This window comes from Molothrus aeneus, chromosome 17 (genome assembly GCF_037042795.1).
Source record: "Molothrus aeneus isolate 106 chromosome 17, BPBGC_Maene_1.0, whole genome shotgun sequence".
In the NCBI taxonomy this organism is placed as follows: Eukaryota; Metazoa; Chordata; class Aves; order Passeriformes; family Icteridae; genus Molothrus; species Molothrus aeneus.
In genome coordinates, this window is record NC_089662.1 from 12,183,116 (window position 1) to 12,206,694 (window position 23,579).

Consider the following 23,579-nt stretch of genomic DNA (forward strand, 5'->3'; position numbering starts at 1 on the left):
CCGCGCTCCTCCTCAGGCTGCGCGGACGCGCCGCCATCTTGGGCGGCCGCCGGAGTCCCCGCCCGCGCCCCCCGCTCTCTGTTGTCCCCCTTGGGCGCTGAGGGACCACTCGACCCCCGGCAGCCGCTGCTCCTTCACCCGGTGGCGTTTCGGGGCTGACCCGGTGACAGGAAGCACCCGCGGCTCCTCCCTGTGCCCTCCCGCTCCTCCTCCTCGCCCATGTCCATTCCAAGATGGCCGGTAAGTGGGGCCGGCGGGCGGGCGGCTCAGCCGGGGCTGCCGCCGTCCCTCCGAAACCAACCCCCTGGTATCTCTCTTCTGTTTTTTGTTTGTAGGGATCCCTTTGTATTTTGTGGATTTGCAGGATGACTTAGATGATTGTGAGTAACTGTTTTTTATTTTTCCGCTCCCTGTTCAGGCCCGCGCTCCCACCCCGGGGTCCTCCTGTCGCCCTCTTTCCTTCTCCGCATTTTCACCCCGGTGAGGGCGAGGGGAGGATTTTGTGGCAGTTCTGGCAGGTGAAGGGTCCCGGGGTGTTGGGACCATCCCCGCTGGTTCTAGTGCCCGCTGGGCTCGGTGTAAACAGCAGCTCCAGCAGCCTGGGAAAGGCGCACGGAGGGACGAGGGGATCAGCCCCGCTCCTGTTGTCAGTGGGAATTAGGACACTTAGCCCAGGGATTGCTCAGCTCAGCAATGAGACTTTCCAAAGCTGTAGGGGCTGTGAGGACGCGTCTTCTGCTGCTCCTGCAGCTCGGGATGAAGGGAAGATCTCCGTGTGTGCTCCGGTTGGATCGCACAAACTGCTGGGTTTGGGTTGGGTACCGAGCCCCGGTCCCGCAGCAGGGAACGGCTCCATCACACACCCGTGTAGTCCAGGGCTGTGTTCCAGAAGAGCTGGACACCTGTCAGACGTGAACCAGCCTGGTAAGCGCTGGGACTTCAGGAGATAAAGCTTTGACAGTGCTACGAACTTCTGTTGCCTTAGAAAGCAGCTCTCTCTGTGGGGTGGCTTCCTTGATGCTTTGGATTGACTTTTCTATTAAAAAAGAAAGATGTTGTATTTGTTTCTTGTGTGAAACTTTGTTTCTCGCAAGACTTTTATTGTTTGATACTGCTTGGAAATGTGAAATAGGTGGCCCCATCCCACCCACCTTCCCAGCTGAGCATGAGAAGCTGATTTAGGAGAAAGGTGGTCTTCAGGAACACCAGGGGAAATGTTGGAATACAACTGGGATCTGAAGTCTTTCGTTTGGAAGGTGTGCAGGGATGTTGCCTCTGTGGGAGGAGCTGGTTCTGTGGAGTTCTCTTGGTTGTTGCTCTCAGTCTTTGAGGTTTCTGCTTTTCCCTAGTAGGCAGCAGTGTGTAAAGTGTGAGAAGTAGAAATAAAAGCAAACTCAAAGGTCGTTTTCTTATGGGTTTTGGCCTTGGACCATCGCTGGGAGTGTTTGTTGTCCATTAGTGTTCACTCCTTGGCTGTACTGTTTAGACTGTCACAGTTTTTTTTGCCAAGTTGATTAAAAAGCTTGATGCTTGTAAGGCAAAACTCGAGTGAACAAAAATATCCAGATAAAGAGAGTTTTGCCATAAGTGGTAATTCATAAAAGAAGTTATCCATTCCAGGATGAGCATGGAAATAAATGTACCTTTCAGAGATTTATGAAAATGGAATTATTTAAAAATATTCTTTGATTATGTTAATTAATCTGACATTGCCTTTAGAATTATGGAATTAAGAGCTCTCTGTTGTAGCAGAGTTCAGGTGTCCCATGACTAAGATAATGTTGTCCAGAGACTTGGCTAGCAAAGAGTTCAGGATGTGTTTCAGGAAAGCCTCAGTGAAATAAATCACTGGAACTGGATTCTTACTTGCTTAAGTAAATAGGTGCAATAGTGTCATGAACACTTAAGATCAATTGTGTTGAAACAGGAAGTCTAGGGACTTATTCTGAATGTCAGAAAAAGCTGTAGTAAAATCTAGCTAAATTCAAGTGCAGCTTAAAAGTTGCTTTTCATAAGGTAATGGGTCATCTGGAAGAAAGAATTAGCTTATTTATGCCCTTTGTGTAATTAATAAGAAAGTATTTAAATAATTTCTTTTTCCTTCTACAAGCACCAGGAGGGAGAATTACCTTCTTGAGCTGATTAAACCATTGTGCTGGGTGCTGGTATTTACTGGTTTGTGCTGTGAAATCTGAATAGTGACACTGGGGGGTGACATTGAATTGCTCCACTAGGTCCTGTGACCCTGAGTTTCTCACACCTCTGAGCAGCATTTAAGCACAGTGAACTCAAGTTCAGCTGTGAATACTGTCACATTTATTTCTGTTTATAGGTGAACAGATTTCAAGCTCACTTTTTTGATCTAGTTAGAGGGAAAAATACTGAATAATAGATGTACCTGTGAAGGAAGATTAGATAACAAATACTAGTTCAGTATTTGGGATTTGCTTTATTTGGTGTATTCTGAAACCTGGGGGTATCCATTGTGTCCTATTTTATGGAAAAAGAAAACTAAAATTCTTGAGAGCAGACAAAATGGATTCTGCCATGATTATTCTTTACTTATGTGTAGTGAGAGTGTATGGAAAAAATGTCAGGTATTTAACTCTCAATCCTGGGCATAAGTAGTGGTGCTCTGTTTTCTCTCTGCTCTTGGAGGCACTGGTGTGTGCTTAAGTACTTTAAATGAATAATGGAGCTGCTCCATGCAGTAAAATGAAACGTGTACATGATGTTTACAACATTAGTCCCAGGTGTGGTATTGTAGTCAAAGTTAGAACTGGGATTTATTTCATTGTTGTTTGAATTGGTAGGAATTCTGCACTATTTGAAGTGAACTAATAGCTTTAATTGCTAAAGTGTTTCTAATTAGGCACAGGTGGGAACTAGGCAAAGCTAATGACAAGTATATTGATTCTGATCAGTCTTTCTTTGTGTAACAGGTGCCTAACCTCAGAAGTCAGCTACTGAGTGTCTGGCCTGTGTGAATTTCCAATATATACACAATAATTGCATAGACACAAGGGTAGTCAGAGTTTGTTGCAACCTCAGAAGGGAAATCTGCAGCGCTGCAGACGCTGTGGAACTTCCCCTGAGCTGTCAGGGACACAGCAAGTTTCTTCTGAAGCAGCAAATCTGGATCTTCCCTCTTCAGATGCCTTGACTGGGGGGAAGTCCCAAAGCAGATTTATCCCAGACAGGTCTGGGCTCTGCAGATTGTTTACACTTGTGCAGAAAAATGTTTTGAACCAGACAGACCCTTCTGTTAGGAGCAGGCATGAGAAATAATAATGACCACTGGAGGGGAAAGAAGAGTGTCAGTGCAATATGTCATCATTTTAAAAAGCTGGGAATAATTAGCATCTGTTTCCTATTGTGTGGCTGTGGGTTCACTTGTAGTATCTGTGTGCACATTGGGAATGTCAATGTTCAATCTAATCCCACAGATCTGTTTGTTTGAGATCTGTTGAATTTGTTGAGCATGTTGTCTGCGAGAAAAGCAGAATTTGGAACTTCTGTAGTATTTTAACTCACCTGGCTTCCTTGGAGACCTTAAACCAATCTGCTTTTTTTCCCCTGAAGACCCAGATATAGCATTTTTCTCCAAGTATGTTCAGATGACTTCCTCTTTTACTGAGTTGTATTTCTGAGTGTCTTTTGACTTTTGCTGAATAATTGGAAAGCAGAGTTTTACATAGGCAATGTTGGGAAAAAACTGAGGCTTGGAACAGAAGGATTTTTAACATATCAAGTGAGAGAAGAGTGGGTTTACACAGAAAAAAGCCCATAGTTAGTAGGTGCAGCAGGGAGCTCCCAGCACCTTCACAAGTGCTGTGAAGTTGAAGTTTTTTCCCAAAGTTTGTGATGTGCAATTGTCAGCTGAGCCCTCTTAACTCAATGCATGTGGATCCTCCACTGAAAGGGCAAAGTAAAGCTTGTTTAAAGCCAAGGATTTTGACAGTTAAACTTTAAAGCTTGAGTTTACAAGTCTGTGTGCAAGTGTTATACTCAAATTCATTAGATACAATTTAAGACGATTTTGTAAGCTGTTTGCAGTGATGTGCAATTACTTTTCTTTTAAAGAAATAGTTACTGGTTTCTTGTAGTTTACATTGTAACATCTCTTGCTGACTCTTGAATTTTTTTTTTTTTTTTTGGTTACTTTTCATGTCCTTCAAGTTGGCTTTGAAGATTATGGACCAGACTGTGATAGCATGAGGATAACAGCATTCTTGGATATTCCTGGCCAGGATAACTTAACTCCACTGGCTCGTCTAGAGAAGTATGCCTTCAGTGATAATGTATTTAACAGGTAAGGGCACAGCAGGCACACTTGGTGGCACCTGAGTGCACTGTGCATGTTTAGATCTTGCTGTGTCTTTCATTATTCTCCCAAATACTTGCCTGCTGTTATTTCTATTTGAATAACTTGTAAAACGCTTCCATGAAAAGAGATTTTCAGTCTTGATTATCAAATAAGATCTCTTGATTCCATCTTTATTTTGTTGGTATTGGAATGTTCAGAGAACAGCTTGATCTGTTTTATGGTGCCATTTACATTTGATAAGTTCCCCTTGCATCCCATCTAAGTGTCACTGGCTGGGTTTTAAGGCAATTGTTCTGTTCACTCCACAGGCAAATTATTGCCAGGGGTCTTCTGGATGTCTTTCGAGATTTCAGTAGCAATGAAGAAGACTTTCTGACTGTAATGGAAATAGTGGTCAGGCTCTCTGAAGATGCAGGTTTGAAAGTTTGCTTTTGTTTGTTTTTTAATTTGTGTCAGTTATTTTACGTAAATTGCAACATAGGAAATGCTGACTTCCCATTTTGAGAAGACAATGAATGAACTAAGGAAGCTGAATCATCTAGCAGGAAGATCTGTCAGTGGAAACAGATTCCTTTTTATCTCTTGGTTTTGAAATATTTTTTATGGAAATGTTAAATGAAAGGCCTATTCTTAGTGTGGGGCCTGAAGAAACATTTTTCAAGAAATTAGTTAAATTTGATTTGTTGTATCTGGTTGAAGTGGCACAGAGCAGTTTTGTGTTTTAATAGTTCTTGTGCATACATTCATGGTGACTGATTTTCCAGCTTGTGATCTCATTTTATTGGATTGATTTGGGAACTGATCCCAAGTCTCTGAACTGTGATGATGTATGTAAGGCTACTCTGTTTTATTCAGCTTTCCCATAAGAACAGGCAATCTCCATGATGCTATTTCTAAGTTTTGGTTATTTTAATTTTCCTCTGTTGTGAAAACATGAAGAAAAATGCTACCTTTTTTTTAAGGTACCTGATCTTCATTTCATATTTACCAATGTAATCTGACTTTTATTTCCAGAGCCAACTGTTCGCACAGAGCTGATGGAACAGATTCCTCCTATTGCCATCTTTCTACAAGAAAGTCGACCAAAATTCCCAACAGCATTTTTTGAATACCTTATGCCCATAGTGGTGAGGTACCTCACAGATGTTAACAATCAGGTAGGAAAAACAGACAAGAGGAGTTGAATCTTTGGAAAATTCTGTGTGGTTCAGTGGATTTAAGGCATGAGAAAGAGATAAGAGGAAGTTCCACGTTGGTTGATATCTGGCTTTTATGTAGTGCTCTGTGTTTATTGGTTTCAGTACATTCTGCTAGGGAGGTCTGATAATTTTTTTTGTTTGTTTTTACTACTTCCCTTAGCAGATAGATAATGGGAGACTTCAGGGTTTGTCTGACAGCACATGGACAGAATCTGTTACAGGAGTCATGACTTGAAAACTCTGTCTTCTACTTCATCTTTTATCTTATTTTCAGAATGTGATGAAATGTCATCTAATGATTGTATTAAACTTTAGTATTTGTTACTAATTCCTTATGATAATAAACTAAGACTTTTTTTCTGGGTTTGTTTTTTTTTGTATCCATTCAAAGGATAGAGGCTTTTGTGGTTCTTGTATCTGTAAATGTTGTTTTTATAGTGACAGACTGGTTTTGTGTGTTTGTTTATAGGTCAGAAAGGCAGGCCAGGAAGCACTGCTGATACTGCTGGAACAAGATCTCGTGGCTCAGAGTGACATTGAAAATAAGGTGTGTCCAATTCTGCTGGACCTCTCTGCTCCTGACAGTGATGATGAGTACAAGGTGGAAGCTGTCAATGTAAGTTGATAACATTAATTTATAATGGTGATTAAGATGAGGTCCAGGAATAGTGCTGACATTGAATAAAGCCATTAAACTTTGTGTTTATTCAGCAAGATATTTGTATTTTTACTTTAACAAAACAAGTCTTTAAATTTTATTCTGAATTTTTGAAAATATCAGATTTAAAGAGACCATCTTTATGCTTCAGGATGCTAAATGATGTCAAAATAGTAGCTGAATAGCTTTAAAATACAATTGGTCCTTGGCAGCCTTTTTTAAAATTCTTGTTAGGATTGTTAAATTCCCGAGAATGTTCTTTACATTTGCTTTACCAGGTTTCACAGTAATGTTGTAGAAATGTGACCTGATCTCTGTTCTGAAGTGTTCTGAAAAAAACATTGCCTGGTGACTTTCAAGAAATCAGTTGACTCCACAGAAAAGTGCTGGTGTGTAATTACATTTCAGCATGGATATCTGACACTTGACCTGTAAAATATTTTACCAGCTAGATTTTCCTCTTCCTTGTTTGGGAGTTGGGAATTGCTTAGGCAATTTTCCAGGATGACATCTGAGCACCAGATGCCTTTTAGGAGTTTGAAAATTTGTAGGAAAGTCCTTGAATGGTCTGTTCCTTAGTTGTTGAACATTCTATTACAAAGGCAAGCATTTATTCTAGAAAGGAATAAAGCTCATTTTTTGTGAAGGTAGAAAGCTTCAATATTTTTTGAAAAATAAAACCAGAAAGATGAGGACTGTAATCTGATGATGTTTGTGTAAGCATTAAACCCCTGGTGCATCAGAGCCCCTTGCTTTCTGCCTTTGCAAATACAAGAATTACAGCAACTTCTCCCAGAAAGTGGGAGCTGAAAGGAAACACCCAACCCAAAGCACATGATTTTCACAGCAGAAACATGGTTTGTGTTGGTAGAGGAAACTGATGGTTCCTCAGAGAAAGCTGAATTAAGGAGCATGGTGCAAACTTCCTCTAATTATACACTCTTAACTCCTAAAATTCCTGGGCATCATTCCTGTAAAGTGTGCAGGGGCTCACATAAATAACTCATTTTTCTGGCACTCCCATTTTTGTGTCCTGCTGTATGGCAAACTTCTATTTTATTGTGGTATCTGAGCCTACAGCTGGGACTGTGCATGTTTTTAAGTATCTGAGCTGTTAAAGACCAGTCTCTTACTTGCATGCTGAAGCTTGGGATATTTCTAATATGCTTCAAGAGTGTGGTTTTTATAAGATCCTTAGTGCAATGGAACTTTTGTCATCCCCATACAAAATGCCAGTGTTGGCCACATTGCAAACACCTTGAAAACAAATCTATTAATAAAAAGTCTATTTAACCAGATAAAAGACAAGGAGTTAAATGCAGAAGTGTTATGTTCTGGCATAGAATGATTTAAAGTAAAGCTGTGTTTGTGCTTTACATAAAACAGGTGTATGGAAATACAAATAATCTGTAGCAGTTTCATGTATTTGATTGTAATCACTGTCTTGCTCACTGAGGTAATTTTTAGGAGGAATATTTAGCTGTGCTTAAAAGCTTTATAATTTTCTTCTCCTTACTCATATTCCTTTCCTGGTTTTCAGATAATCTGTAAAATGGCTTCTATGTTGAGCAGAACAACAGTTGAGCACATGCTGCTTCCTCGATTCTGTGAACTGTGCAGCGATGGGAAATTGTTTCAAGTCCGAAAGGTTGGTGTGTGCCCAGCCCTACAGCACCTGGCAATGAGTTTGTACTGCTGTTCAAATGCTCTCCCACATAGTTTAGTCATAACTCTAGCTGATGGACTTTCAAAGCATCTGGAAGAGAGATTTTGATTTATTGACATGGTTCTTAGTTTCTGTGGTTCAGTAAAGGAACAGATAATAGGCTTTGGCCAGTAGATTGGGTCCAGTAGTTGAACTAGTCTTGCACATTTAATAGTTGTGCACCATGTTTTTTGTAAGCTGCTGTGCTTGGTTATAGGATAGTAGCAACTTGTATAATTTCTAGCATCTTATTTCAAAATTCAAAAGTAATAGACATTTGAAACATCCTTTCTTTAAAAAGAAATCTGTTATTATTGAAAGGAGAAATCCCCAAAGTGTAAGGCTTACTTTAACTCATGTTTGAGTACAAAAGGAAACTTGTAGCATAAGAAGTATTAAAATACTTGTGTAGACTTAAGGGTCACACCAAGCTTCAGCTTCTTCTGCAACATAAGCTGCACTTGCTGGACTCTGAGCTGCTTTTATTGCCTTGTAAATAAGCCCAGAGAGTGACTAAAATGTGTATGAACAGAGCTCTATCTTAAATGATTTCAGATTTTGCCAACATCTTTTTCCAGCCTGAGGGGATGTCCCTTTTGCCTTAATTAGAGCTCTGTAATGGCCTGTAAATGGCACGAACTTGAGACCTTGATTAAACTTTGCTTCAGCAAAGCACTTAAGCCACCTGGAGCCAGGCTAGTGCTGTCAGTACACCTAAGTCCTGACCCTGGTATCATGTTCTGGCCTGCTTTGGGTTTGACAGCTGCTGCTCAAAGTGATTTAAACTTTCATGGGGGCTTATTGTCCCTTCTGGTGGTTACTGGAGCAGATGATGCTCCTCATGCAGGAACTTTATTACTATTGATCCCAAAGGCATGTGGTGTATGGACACTTGCTCGGTGACTCTTTGTTTGGATGAGTTAATATTACATGATGCAGTTACAGGCCTGAAATTGGAAGAGTCAAAACATGTGCAGTTGTTTGATGGGATAAATAATGCATGGTGGAGTTGGTAATCAAACTGATGCCCTTGAAAGAGACACAGTGTTATTAATGACTTTTTATTTCTTAGATTTGTGCAGCTAATTTTGGTGACATTTGTAATGCAGTTGGGCAAGAAGCCACTGAAAGACTTCTGGTATGTAAAAACCAAATCAATTTGCAAGACCTATATTTCTCAGTTCAGAAAGTTTAATAATGAGTTCCTTTATTGTCTTCTCTATAAATTAATCAGTGTGCATGCATTTTTTAATTGATTTGGCTAAGGCCTTGGTTGCAATTACACAGCAAAACTGGGAATTAAGAGAAATGCAAAGTTCTTCCTTTGCAAAATATATTTAACAATGTAATTGACAACAGATACATATATATATGTATATATACATGTATTTATGTATACACACACATTGTAGAATTACCACTTTCATTTTTCCCTGAACTAGATGATCATCATTTCAATTATGATTTCAGGGAAAATAGGCCATTAATAATTCTTTTTATTCTTTCTTTCTGCAAATAGTTGTACACACATTCCTAATGGAGTGAAAGACAGATGGGTTTTTTCCAATTCCTTTAATTAGTGTATGCATTTAACCTGTCCCTCTTTCTTCTGTTCTTTACTTATTGTCTGCAGTTTTCAAACAAATACTTTGATATTGCTGCAGTTTTTGTTTACTCTTTAATTAGTTTTGGATTGGCTTCTTTTTGGCAGATTCCCAAGTTCTTTGAGCTGTGCTCTGATAGTGTGTGGGGAATGAGGAAGGCTTGTGCTGAATGCTTCATGGCAGTGTCTTACACCACGTCCCCAGAAGTTCGCAGGAGCAAACTGTCCCCACTGTTCATCAGCCTGATCAGTGACACCTGCAGATGGGTGAGTAACTGCCTCTGGCATGGATGGATGCCTCCTCCCAGGCAGATCCTAAACAAATAATGGGCAACTTTAGCAATGCTCTGAAGTGCATTTGCTGAGATCAGAGCTTAATGTGCTAGAAACTAATCTCTAATGAAATAGTTTCTTATGTCTCCCCTCTCTCAACAGTTTATAAATTTAAATATTCTTCTGAGAAAAGGTTGCTTGTCTTAAATAGATGAGTTGAAGTAAACAGATGTCCTTCAAATTTATAACTCCCCAAAGATTTCTGTACAATGATTGTAGATACATGCTTGGGTGTATCACCCTTTGCTTAAGTGGCACTTACTTGGTAATTGGGTTATATTTGGTACTAAATGAAGCTGTTATGTTAAGAACCAATTGGTTCTTACCAAAAATTGCACCAAATTTAGATTTTTCAGCTCTGTGAGAGTTGCATGAAGCCTGACTGTTGCTCTCACACCACCACAGGTTCGTCAGGCTGCTTTTCAGTCTCTTGGCCCATTTATTTCTACCTTTGCAAACCCTTCAAGTGCTGGTCTTTACATTCGAGAGGATGGGACACTGAGTATCCGACCACTAGCACAAGATGTGAATTCCAATCCCTGTCAGCCAAGCAACAATATCACTGTGATGTCTTCCAGTGCAAATGCTGCACTGCCCAGGTAAATCCTGGGAAAGGTGGGATGTAGTGGAGGGGTTTAAAAAAAGGGGGGTTTTGTTGTTTGTCAAAGCTAAAAATTCAATTTGAGAATGCAGTTCCAGAAAAGGTCTGAAGAGTGAGATCACCCGTTTGAGTGTAACTACATTATTGAAAAATTCACTTTGGCTTCACAGGAGGGCAAAGGGAAAACTGGTGAAGTAAAGCATAGTGGTAACAAATTCTGTCTTTCTTTAGAGAAAACCTTCTGTTGTTGCTGCTGTCTTTTATCAAGTATTTAACTGAAAACTTCTTGTTACAGAGTACTTGAAATTTACTTTCAATAACTTTGTTTCTAGCTCAGAACAACCAATGGAAATCAAACCGCAATCATCAACTGAGGAGACTTCAGCAGAAGTTTGTACAAAGCTCTCTGAGGACCTAAATAAAAATTCATGGGAAGAAAGCTCGGATTGTTGTGCCAGCCCTGGAGAAGATGCGTCTGGTTTGTGTCAGGGTGACAAAACTGAAGGCACGAAGGAGAGCAGCATTCCGGGGCTGAGCTCGGGGCTGCCGCCTGCCGAGGACGTGTTCAGCACTTTCCTGTACTGGCGCCCTCCTCTGCCCGACATAAGCCAGGACCTGGAGCTGCTGCAGTTCAAGGCTGAGAAGCACAACGAGACCTGCTCTGGGCCATGCAATAACTGTGTTGCTAGCAATGAAATAAAAAAGGTGCTAGAAAGCTTACAGGAGCACATAGATGATCCAGATGTTCAAGGTGAGACTCTGTGACAGTAAAATCGTGTTTTCTCTGAGCAGGTTTTCTGGCCTTTACAAAACACTTGACTGCATTTTAATTAGCTTGATCTTCATAGGGTGATGAACCTACCTTGAGTAGTAAATTATAGTAGAAGGTTATGCAACAGCTTTTTTCATAAGACCTAAGTTATTTCTAGAGCAGCTGGGGAAATGTTCCTGGCTTCTGTTTCCATGAAAAATAAATTGATCTAAAGACAAAATGGAAAACAGCTTGTTAAAGACAGTTTTAACAGGTTTTGAGTATTGTAGGTACTGTGGGTTTAGTGACAGTGCTACGTGTTACAAGCTGAATTCATCTAATATTGGCTGACTGAGAATGGCCCTAATTTCAAGTTCTTCCTCCTTACCCACCTGAAACAGGCCTTTGTCAAAAGCATTGGAAGGATATTGGGATAGTGGGATATTGGAAGGACAGTGGGATAGTGATCTGTGCTTCATGGACCAAATCCTTCTTGTCATCCATAGTCAGCTCAGTTTCTTGTTTTCACCAAGTCTCTTGAGTGCTCTGCAGTAAAATGCCTTTTGCTAAATGTTTGCTAATACAGCATTTGTGTGCAGCTCCTACTGGGCTACCTTTTATCTGTTCAGATGAGTTAATTACAAGTTTAATACCTTTAAATGCAGAAAGGAGACTAAATAACCAGCTTTTGCTCTATGCAGCTCAGGTCAAAGTGTTGTCTGCTGCTCTCAGAGCTGCTCAGTTTGATTCTGTTGGTGACTGTGACGCCAAAAAAATGGAAGAAAGTGGTGACAATCTTCAGAACAAAATGATTTTGGATGAAACAGTGGTTTCAGATGCTGCCTGCAACCAGGTGCAGGGGGGCACTCTTTCATCCCCTGCCTCCCAGGATGACATCAGTGACCAGTCAAGCACCAGTGTGCTGAAAAGCACAGTAAGTACACACTGTGTGCTCCATGTCTGAGCTGTGTGGGGTTATGTAGTCCTGGCATAACTGACCCACTTTTGATCCAAAGCCTTTGAACATTACTAGACCAAAGCTATCATATTCTACTTACTCTAATTAACAAAAGAAAAGCCATTAAGGGTTATCATTTCTGTTTGCACACAAATGACCCAGGAGGTAAAGATTTGTAGTAGTCTTGTACAGGTTGTTTTTTCTGATTAAATTCTGTTGAGTATAATTTAAGTTAATTTCAAGAACAAAAACTATTTAAAAGTAACCATCCAAAATGTGTATGAATGTTGGGTTTGAGATGTTAGATTGCTTTCTTTAGAAGTAAATTTTAACTCCTGCTGCCCTTCTTGCTGCTACAGTCTGTTTGCCTCAGTGTGCAACTGTTGTCTTTTTGTATTTGCATAAACACACTGAACAAGGCTCTGCCTGTGCAAGGCTCTGCCTGTGCAGGGCTGTTCTGAATCTGAGCTCTGTTGTTCTGCACTGTGATGCTTTGAAATAGCCCAAACAGCACCAAATCTCCTTCATTTCACTACCTGGTACCTTCTTTTACAGGACTTAGAGGAACAACACAGAGGAACCAGTGTCTTTTTGAGGAAAGAGCAAGAAAATAATCCACCATTTGAAGATGACAAGTCAAAATTACAGGTGATTAAAATGGCATCTAATGGATTTAGTGGAGTAATTAATCTTACCCTTAATGCAGTGATACCTTCTGCAGTGGATCAGTTGCAGAATGTAAGGAATGCTCCAGAATTCAAGGAGAACCCTGTTTTAGATGAGAAAATTAGGAACATTCTGTTGCCTTTTTGGTGTCTTAGAGGCAACCTGTGCAACCAAGGTAGGCACTGACCTGCTCTGTCACTGATTCACTGTTTGGCATCACCATAGAAGGAACTTTGAGCTTGGTGGATGCAGAGTGTTGATAAAGCTGTAGTGACTGTTCCTTGCTGACTGCTCTGTTCTAATGAGGATAAATAACCACTGGAGCCATGTACCCTTGGTGAGGGTAACACACACAAGGGCTGTTGTGTCTCTTGTGTTTTGGTGCTGGCTGATTGGTAGAACTGTAGCACAGCAGCTGTGTTTTCTTTCTGCTCTTAAATGGAAGTGTGTCTGTCTGTAGGACATCATCCCTCAGCCTTTGCTGGACCAGTACCTGTCCATGACTGACCCTGCTCGGGCCCAGACCGTTGACACTGAGATTGCCAAGCACTGTGCCTACAGCCTGCCTGGGGTGGCCCTGACACTGGGCAGGCAGAACTGGCACTGCCTCAAGGACACCTATGAGACACTGGCTTCAGATGTACAGGTAAGAAAAAAAAGTTTTGTTACAAAAAATCAGAATTTAGAGGAGGAGATTTTTTCTTCAGTCCGTACTGTGGTTATAAGATCACATGATTTCATATAGAGGAATAAAAGTGCACTAAAAATATAAAATTCCACATTTCAATCAGACTTCATAGATGTGATGAACACTTTCTAGTAGCCCTGTTTGTCCTGCTCTCTCAGTCCTCACATGGGGTAGTTAAAAGCTTGTGTGTTGTGGCCATGGTGCCTCATGCTTGCCCTGCTGGCCCGTTTGCAGTGGAAGGTGCGGCGCACTCTGGCGTTCTCCATCCACGAGCTGGCTGTGATCCTGGGGGACCAGCTAACAGCTGCTGATCTGGTGCCAATTTTCAATGGCTTCTTGAAAGACCTGGATGAAGTGCGTATCGGTGTCCTCAAACATCTCTATGACTTTCTGAAGGTAGGAAAATGTAATGTATTTCTTCACATAAAATTTTTTCTGACTCCATTATATGAAGAGTTTTTGAATGAGCTGTGCATGTCTTGGTATCTAATCAATGTTTAGTTTTTCACCATGCTACCATTTTGTGTGTGTGCCTCTATTCCTTCTTTTAATGTGCCTCACTTCTCTTTTCTCCATATCCCAACAAAATACCAAGCTGAAAACCCTTTGGAAATGTGGTTGTAAATGCTGCTGGCTGTTGTAAACTGGGAAAATTGGCCTGGTAGCAATTTGTGTTTGGGGCTGGAAGAGAAGAGAGCAGATCCTGGTGGGCTGCTGTGGAATACACACAGATCCCTCAGCTTTTGGTTACTCACTCTCATATCCAGAGATGGTGCTTTGGGTGTTGCTAAAGGGATGACTTCTTGTACTTTGGATGTCACTTGTGTGTCCAGGCACTCAGCTGACTGTGCACAGTTTTTAGGAAGCACCTTGTGATTGGTCACTTGCTTTCAAGTAGGAAAATGCACATAGGTGTGAATAGTGACACACCAGAGAACTGCAAGTCTGAAGTGTTATCAGTTTTATACCAGTAATGTTTTTCCTTTAGCTACTTCATGCAGACAAAAGGAGGGAGTATCTTTACCAGCTGCAAGAATTTGTGGTGACTGATAACAGCAGGAACTGGAGGTTTCGTTACGAGCTGGCAGAGTATGTAATTTTGTTAACTTCTGATTTTTAACCTGTATTACTAACTTGGAAATAAGTAATTACATTCAGAAGTTAGCACATCTCAATTAGAAGCTAAGAGTTTACAACCTTTCTTTAGGAAAGAAAAAGCCACTGGCTGTCAGGGTTCTCTGGGGGGAGTTGAGGGTGTTTGGGTTTTTTGATTTGTTTTTTTCTTTTTCTTCACAAGTTGTGTTGTAATGTGTGACTAAAACTTAAATGCCTGTGATTTAATAAAATGGAGATCTGGTTCACTTGCAGCTGATGAAACATGACAATCTGATAGATACTATTCAGTGAGAATTTATTAGTTCCAGTCTCTCTTGCAAAAATTAGTGAAATGCATGTAAAAAGTAATGTTTTTAATGTGTAGGAAAGAAAAAACAGTTCTTAGAAAATAAGTTGGTGTTTTTTTTTTTTTTTTGGGTAGATTAACATCCTGCAGTTGTTTTTCTACAAGCCCTGTAGATATTTGCAGCACCATTGTAGCCATAGTTTGCAGATAAAGTCTGACCTCTGTGTTTATTTTGTTGCTGTGTTTGGCCTGCTGAGGACTTGCTCTCCCTTTGCAGCTTGGCACAACAAACTCACAGTGGTACAGAAGTTACACAGCAGCTCCCTGAGCCCTGGTGGGGAGCTGCCACTGCCTGGGCTCTGTGTGGCTGCTGGTTCTGTGGCTGGAGTGACTTCTGGGTGGTTCTGTGATAGGAATTATTTTCTGAAATGTAGATTTCTACACTGAGGTAAAAATTCAATGTTTGCTTTGCAAGAACGTACAGGGTATTGGTTTGAAGCTGAAAAAGGCTTCTCATGCTTCTGTTTGTAGCTTTTGCTTTTTCTTTTACAATGTTGATACACTGGTACATGTAGTTTGGATCACAGTTTCTCTGGGCCTCCCTGATGGATTAAAGCCTGTACCTGTACCAAGTGAGGAGAAGAGCAAACTGCTCAAGGGCTCTGTAGTAACCCTGCTGCTTTGGTGCTCCTTCCCCACTTTAAGGGCTGGTGAATGGCAGCAGGCTGGTGCACAGTAATGGTTTCCTTTGTGTTCCAGGCAGCTGATCCTGATCCTGGAGCTCTACAATCCCAATGATGTCTATGACTACCTAAGGCACATTGCACTAACTCTGTGCTCCGATAAAGTTTCAGAAGTTCGGTGGATCTCCTTCAAACTGGTAGGGGATTTAGTTCACTTCCTGGCAGGAGAGCAGCAAAGTGGTCCTGCAGAGAGGGTACCTGAAATCATTGTATTTTCAGACAAGTAGGGTGAATAGGGATGTTTTGATAAACACAGGAATCAATACGGAAAAAAGTGAAGTGGAAAGTTTATAAAATATTTTGAGTTGTCAGACTGTCACAGATACTGACATTTTTCTCTGTGGTTGTATGTGAATGAGAAATCCTTTGAAGTGAATGAAAGCCAGCATATGTGAATTGGAAAACCTTCCTCCATTCTGGGGAAAGGAAAACCAGAACAAAACACAGAACAACCAACTACTGATATTTCCTCAAAGTTGATGTAATTTGTTAGGAAGCCTACAAGTAGAGCTGCCTACATTGAATACAGTGTTCCTTGCAGAATTCAAATGAAATTGTCCTTTTAAATCTAATGAAGCTGAAGTTTCATTTGTTCTGTTTGTTCCCCTCCTGTTCCCATTCCTTTGGCTCACAGGTTGTAGCAATACTGCAGAAGTTCTATGCAAACAGTGCCAGTGCCCTGGGATTGAATTTCATCAACGAGCTCGTGGTGCGGTTTCGCCACTGCTCCAAGTGGGTTGGGAGACAAGCCTTTGCCTTCATTTGTCAGGTTGGAATGTTCTCTCTCTGTTTCTGTGTGTACATTCAATTTGGGGCTTTGCAGCATGTGGGCAAAACTGAAATTTGACCCACAATTTTTTTGGTTATTTTTGGTTTGGTCAGAGTCAGTGTGGTCTCAGTGCTGGCATCTGGCTGTCCCACCCCAGGCTGGATCCCTGTCTGGGGCTGTGCTTCCAGCTGCCACAGCTGGTCCTTGGACTATCTGCTATCCCAGTGGCCAACAGAGATGCATGGCCAAGGATTAAACAAATGTTAGGCTAAAGGATCACAAGAGCTCTTCACACCACCAACGGGTGCTGGATGCCAGGAACTATTTCCCTCTTTACTGCCACCACTCACCCCCTCCAAACCAAAAATGCTTACCTTACTTGGGTAGCAGTGAGGAGCAAGGGTTGAACATTAAAAGGGAAAAGGGTGGTGACAGGCAAGAGAGCAGCATTTCTTAAAATATTCTTGACAGAAATGAATCTGCTCTTTCTGGCCCATCTTTGGCTGAAATTCAAAATGGTAAGACACAGGGTGAGGTGTTCTCATTCAGAGCTTTTTTAACAGGCCAAATTAAGGACAAGGTGGAAAGAAATGAAAGGAATGGCAAATAGTGTATTTTTAACATAAATCTTGCTTTTTCTGTTGTGTGTTTGTCTCGTAGGCTGTAGTAGAAGAGGAGTGTATGCCTGTGGACCAGTTTGTTGAACACTTACTCCCCAGCCTTCTAAGCCTTGCATCAGATCCTGTGCCAAACGTCAGGGTCCTGCTGGCCAAGGCCCTCAGGCAGACACTGCTGGAGAAAGGTGTGCTCCTTCATTTCCTTGCAAAGATCCCGCACCTCGGGCTCTCCTCTGGCAGCTCAGTCGGTGCAAGGCTGTAAAGCAGAGTCACGCCCTGTAATCTAGGATTTAAACTGAGATTTGAGAGTACTGGGGTGTCTTTTCAGCCTCGGAAGGTGGGATGCTCGTCCCGGGAGGGCCGGAGCTGCCTCGGCCGGCGCTGCAGGTGCCGAGCGGCCCCACACGGGGGCAGTGCGGCCCCGCGAACCGCGCTGCCTCCGGGTCCAGCCTCCTCCTCAACACCACCTGAGCTGTTCCGCTGGATCTCGGGTCTAATTCGTGTCCTGCCCTCTGATTATTCAGAGGAGGAAGCACAGAAATCTCCAGTATTTTTTTCAGAATAAATTATGGAGAAGGGTTTGGAATGCGTTGTACAGGAGCAGCTTCCTGTTGCTCATTGATACATTTCTATTCAGGGCTTGGCAAAAAAGTTTATCTTAGAAGTATTTAAGTACCTAATAAGATGAATCAGAAGCAGCATATTTCTCTTTCTCTGTCAGCTTCCTTAGTTTCCTGTAGTTTCTGTAAGGAGACTCTAAGCTGGATAAGCTGCCCCAGATGGTTTTGGCATTCTCTGTATTTCTGCACTACTTATGCTCTAGCGTTTATTCCTTTGGATTTGATTAAAATTGTCTTTTTTCTCCCCTTATTCCAGCTTATTTTAAAAGTGTTGGCAATCCTCATCTAGAAGCTGTAGAAGAGACCATTCTAGCCCTGCAGTCTGACAGAGATCAAGATGTGTCTTTCTTTGCTACCATAAAACTGAAACAGGATAACATGGACAATATCACCATTGAAAAACAAAACTAAGGAGTTGTTGTGCAGGGAAGGCTGAAGAGCAGGATGGTTTTTCACCTTGTTTCTGTTAGTGTGAGTAATGAGGACAGATAAGGTGGGTTTTGTTACCTATTTGAGCAGGAAAGGGGGTGTTGAGAAACGTTAGTCTTCATTTCATGACCTTGTTTCATCTGCAGCGGTGTGTTTGATTCCTGTGAGTAATTCCTTCCTTTTGGTTTTCCCTTTATAAATGGAGGTGATAACTCTGACCTCACCTGCACTTCAGTATTGTCTGTAAAGTCTTACACCACACTCTGTGTTTAAGCATAATTGGAATTTACATTTCATTTTTTAAACAAAATATTTCCATTAGTGCAAGTTTGCTATAAGCTTAAAAAGATTGCTAAATCTTAAAACCTGATTATAGCAAACTTTCCTGAATCTGTTCTTTCCTCACTTTCATTATAATCTTTGTACTGTTCCACCGACTACATTTATTTGAAAAAAAAAAGTGTATATATGTGAATAGTTTTGAACTGTAACAAAAAATTATGAAGAACTCAATTCTGTATCAGTGGGAATAGCTCAAAAATCATTTCAGTTTTTAAAGTAGTTACACTGCTAGAATTAAGCATTGGTTGGTCATTTTTATGTGTGATACTTTTCAAAGCACAGAGAGCTCAAGATTCTTTGTATATTGTGAGGTTTCTATTAAGTTGTTCCTTCTGAGCTATACCCTTACAGTGTCAACAGATCATAGTAGCAGCATTTCTGACTGCTCTTGCAGGTGTTACAGGTCAGGTTTTGTTGCTGCTGCCTCTCCCAGGAGCAGGCAGACTGCAGAGTTCCTAAGTGGAAAATTCCTCCTTCTGCCCCAGCAAAGGTCACTTGAGTTGAGAGATTCAGTTCTGCAGCAGGAGCTGGAGCTGTACAAGGGTATCACAGAGAGATACAGGCTTGGGTCTGTTTGTTCTACATGCACACCTCATTTAACAAACACCTTTTAACCTGCCCAGTGGTTAAACCCCAAACAGCTTTTCCTAAGAAACAAAGGAGCTCTAAATTCTGCAAAACCCCAGTGGGGAAATGTTCTGGGGAAAGGTGGTGCCACAGTTTGCTCTGCATCCTCTGTGGGTTGTAGGGCAAGCTCTGGGGCAAACACCAAGTCAGACATGTAAGGTGAAGTGGGATGTCTCCTGTCTGTTGGAACAGGGGCTTGGAAGAAAGAGCAGAATTGTGTTAAGTCAAATTGAGTAGCCTCAGAGAAACTATAAAGCTTATACTTCTGCTGGACCCTGTCTTCTTTTGGATCCCAAATCTGCAATAATGTGGGTCCTGGAAAAAAAAACAAACCAGTCTTTTATTGTGGGTTGAAACTTTGTCCAGCTCAAAAACTACTGCTTAAATACTAAAGAAATGGTTTCATGTGATAACAGTTACTTTATTTCTGAGAGCAGAGTCCCTTCTCCTCAGCAGATCTGTGTAAATATTCACCCTTATTTCATGTCCCATAGTAAGTAGTTCACATGGGGAAAGGTTTTCACAGAAATGCCTGTTTTGGTTCTGTTTGAATGTGGCAATACAGTGAGTAGGTTCCTCAGCTGGGTTCTGTATTTTGGGAGGGCTCACTTTTGTATGAGTTAACCAGTCATGTATTATAATATGTACAGTATTTGTAGCAAATTGTTTTCTTGTAAGATCACAAAATGCTCTTTGGAAGTTGCAGGCAGAAATACACCACTGCTACTGCAGCAAGCAGTGTAAACTCTGCAATATTCTACATTTAATTTTTTACAGTTGTTTTTTATAATTTAAAACAAATGCTTCTTCAGTACAGACTTTTTATGATTGCAATTTCTTAACAAAAAGACCCCTCAAGTTAATTTTTTCTAGTTCTAATATCTTTTTCTAATGCTGGCATTATACTGATATTTTCTAACAGTTCATATTTTCTAAAGCCTTTCTGACAAGGTTTCACTTCTGTTTTTTATTATCAGTTCATTAAATTTCTCAGCACTGAACAGATTTTTTAAGTGTGTGTATATGTAAGTATGTTTGAAATATACTGTATATAAATGAAATACCCTGAACGTTAACCCAACCCAGGTTGCTGTTTGTCAGATCACCTTCAATAGTTACCTTGACTTGCAATAATCCACTGGAAAACACAGGCTTCCATAGGGTTTAGCATGTTTGGTTGTGTTCAGTAGGAGTTTTTAACTAGGATGTGTGTAAAGGGTAAGCCACCAGCTATAAAAGTTCACTAAAAGGCTGAACAAAGTTCTTTGTTTTTTAACAATATTTTGGTACCTCTCTGGCTCCCAAATTCAGGTCGGTTTTGAACGAGGCGATTTCAGTCGAGTGTTTAAAACCTCCTGTTCCACCTCCACAGTTGCATGTCCTAATGGGGGCCAGCATAGTTCTGGGATGGGTTTTTGTAGACAATGTGCAGGTCTGTTACCCAGATTTACCCTCTGCAAGTTTGTCCTTTTGGTTTAGTTTTAAACTAGAAATGATTTCAGCATGACTAAAAGGCTGCACTTTACGTCTTGTCTAGACAAATGTATGCAATGAGTGTGTTCACGTGCAGTTCTCTGGGTTGTTTAAATTATGCAAAAATATGTATTTAAAAAGCCAGGTGGAGCAAAGCTAGGTAGTCAATCCACTTTCACAGCAGCAGTAAGAATATCACTTCTCAGCATTTCTAGCTAAGGAACATGACAAGAACAGTAGTTGGTGCAATATTGCTGGGATGCTGTAGGGAATGAGCCAGCACTTGTGATCCAAAGCATGTTGGTCCTGTTGTTTAGGTTTGAGCCTCACCTGTGGCCCTGGTGGGGTGAGCATGTGGCAGCTGTGTCACTACACCGTGGTGTTCAGAGCCCAGTTCAGTGGGGACACTCTGGAAGTGTCACCCATTTGTCAGAATAAAGAATCTATGTAACTTTCTATTTGTATTTATCTCAATAAATCCTGTGACTGTTTTATAAACCAACTTGTGGTAACTGATTTTTGTCGTGGGTGAGATGTGAGTGCATTTCTTGGTTAATGAAACCTGTCCTGGGTGTAAGCACTGTTGTCTGTCAGACCAGGGCTGAATGTGGAATTATTTGTGCTGTGTCGTAAAAGAATCTTTAAAATGTGCCATCAATTGTTGGAACTTCCCCTCCCTGTGGGGATATGGAACTTGCAGGGAAGCCTCCTTCCAGGCTCAGGCAGCACCTGAGCAGAGTTTTGTGTTCTTGGCAGCTTCACACCAGGTTGGTCTTGTTTTACCTGTGAACTCCAGGCTGCTGCACATCTCCCTGGGGAAGCTGAGTGTTGGAACTGGGGAGCAGAGACCTGGTCTTGCTTTGGCATTGCACAAACAACTTTTTAGCTCAGGGAGTTTTTAAGGAGAAAGAAAGAGAAGCTGTTGTTACACCTGTTCCATATTTATCAATAGACACCAGAGGCTCAGAACACTGGCAATTGTTACATTCCCTTCTTAAAGTGAACCAAATGAACAGAAATTGTTAAATGCCAGAGTACAATACAGCTTATAAAGCCCAATAGACATCAGGAAACTGGTGCTGATTGGGCTCTTACATGTTTTCCTCTTGCTTAGGAAAGAGAATTGTAGTCAGCTTGCAATCTCCCTGACATTGTTCCTGATGGAAGCAGACAAAAAGTACCAATGAAACAGAAGGGCTGCAATTTAGTTAATTTATGCAAAACACAATCAGCATTCAAACTGGGAGTTACCAAGCAGAAATGTATTGATAGAAAAGCTGAAATACTCTGTGCATAAATTGTGAAATATTAAAACAGGATTTCAAAGAGACTCCTGGAATTCACATAACTCTGGGCCAGAGAAGATTCAGGAGGGAATTTTGTCACTGTCAAATTCATGAGGAGGGGCAGAGGGGCTGTGATTTAGCCCCCAGCACTCAGGCCAAGCCTCCCTGTGCTGCTCTGCTGTGGCACAAGAGCTTGGAGCAGTAAGGAAAAACAGAAACAGCTTTTCAGAAGAGTGAATAGCAGGGAGGATGATTGCTTATGAGGGGTGGCTGCTAAGGATCCATGGGAGGGAGGGAAGAGCAGGGAGGAAATGACAAAGGACTGAGAGAAGTGGAACTGCAGCTGAACTGGGGCACACAATTCCAGAGGCAGTCTGTCTGTAGCATGTCCACACATTCTCTGCCTTCATTTTCTGAATCTGCAGTGTTGTTGGGTTGTAACCACCAACTGTGTTCAAAGGCAAGCAGAAGCCAGCAGTGAGCTGTGCCTGAGGATCTGCTGACCAGTAAAGTTTGGGGAGGGTGGTGGTTTGCAGAGGGGAGCCAAAAGTTATTAATTTCCTACTCTGCTTCCAGCAGCCTGTTTAGGTTGGTTTGATGCCTAAGCCAGGCTGCAATTGAGGTTTGTGCTTTGGTTTCCCTTTAGGTTCCAGTTCTCTGTACACTGTTCTGTTTGCAGCATTTGCCTTGACATGACTGTCTGGTGTGGGTTGCTGGTGTTTTTCTGGAATTCCTGTGTGTACAGGAGCTAATAAAGGAACTCTCAGCTCAGAAAGCCCATAAATACAGTTCTAGTGGCTTGGGACAAGAAATGCAGAGATCCCTTGGCCAAGCCTCTTCCATGGAGTTTCTGATGCTATTTCAATTCATTTGGTTTCCAGTAGCCAAACAACCACTGGGGTCAAGCAGAAGTCAAGGTATAAAAATTCATGGCTCTGAGCCCCCTTACCTATGAGCTGCCATATGTTAGAGGAATGATCTAGACCACAGCAGTTGTCTTCTGTCCCCTGATGAGTGTTTGTATGCATAATTCAAACGTGTGCATGTGCTTGAATTCCAGCTTTTATTGATTGAATTGGGCTCTGATAATAAACAGTATAAATAAATCAGAAGGGGAGTTAAAGCACTGATGTGCTGGGGGGTTGGAATTAAAATGAGTGCAGTGACCTCGAGCAGGATGTAATTTCAAAAGTGCCTGAAATATGCTGATGACATAAAATAAGGCTGGGGAAGTTGGAGGGGCAGAGGAACAAAACAAACTCATTGAAAATGATTTGGATTTATCAGGATTACAGGCAGGTAAGTGGCTCATGCAGTTTATTGTAGGGGAGTGTGAGGTAATGAGACCAGGGACCCAAAGTAATGAGAGCTGCAGTCAGAGTGGTGTGGAATGTGGATCAGAGCCTGTGGGAGGGCAGGTGCAGCACCCATCACTGGTGCCAAACGTGCAGGGATCCTCTCACGCTGCTCTGGCAAAGCACAAACCTTCCAGAGGCCGACCTGTGTCTGGTGGTTTGTACACGAAGAGAGGAGAATCCAGCTTTTGATGTTACAGCAAACATGGTCTGTTACAGAGCTGCCTCATAGATCATCACACTGATTTCAGACTAGAAAAATTAAAAAATGCGTTGGTTTGGACTGATGAGAGCCCTGACAGCCACGGGAAAGCAAAGAGAAATTGGTGAATCCTTCCAGTTGGCTAATCTGGAGGTGGATTCTGTGGTTTTGAAAGTATTGTTTTCTTCTGGTTTTCTTTCCTTCTTTTTAGTCCTAATGTCTATT

The 23,579-nt window shown here is 41.5% G+C and overlaps 1 protein-coding gene across 1 annotated transcript; it reads left to right on the plus strand.

Moving 5' to 3' along the window:
* Positions 1–234: 234 nt before the first annotated feature.
* Positions 235–21,013, plus strand: LOC136563907 (serine/threonine-protein phosphatase 4 regulatory subunit 1-like). The gene is made up of 20 exons (XM_066561588.1): positions 235–240; positions 336–380; positions 4,180–4,312; positions 4,636–4,742; positions 5,342–5,484; positions 5,996–6,142; positions 7,725–7,832; positions 8,962–9,027; positions 9,601–9,759; positions 10,231–10,424; positions 10,759–11,177; positions 11,879–12,111; positions 12,691–12,783; positions 13,262–13,447; positions 13,724–13,885; positions 14,478–14,578; positions 15,651–15,771; positions 16,269–16,403; positions 17,064–17,205; positions 17,897–21,013. The coding sequence occupies exons 3-20, from the start codon at positions 4,215–4,217 to the stop codon at positions 18,049–18,051; spliced, it is 2,769 nt and encodes a 922-aa protein (XP_066417685.1). The 5' UTR covers positions 235–240; positions 336–380; positions 4,180–4,214; the 3' UTR covers positions 18,052–21,013.
* The last annotated feature ends 2,566 nt before the right edge of the window (positions 21,014–23,579 follow it).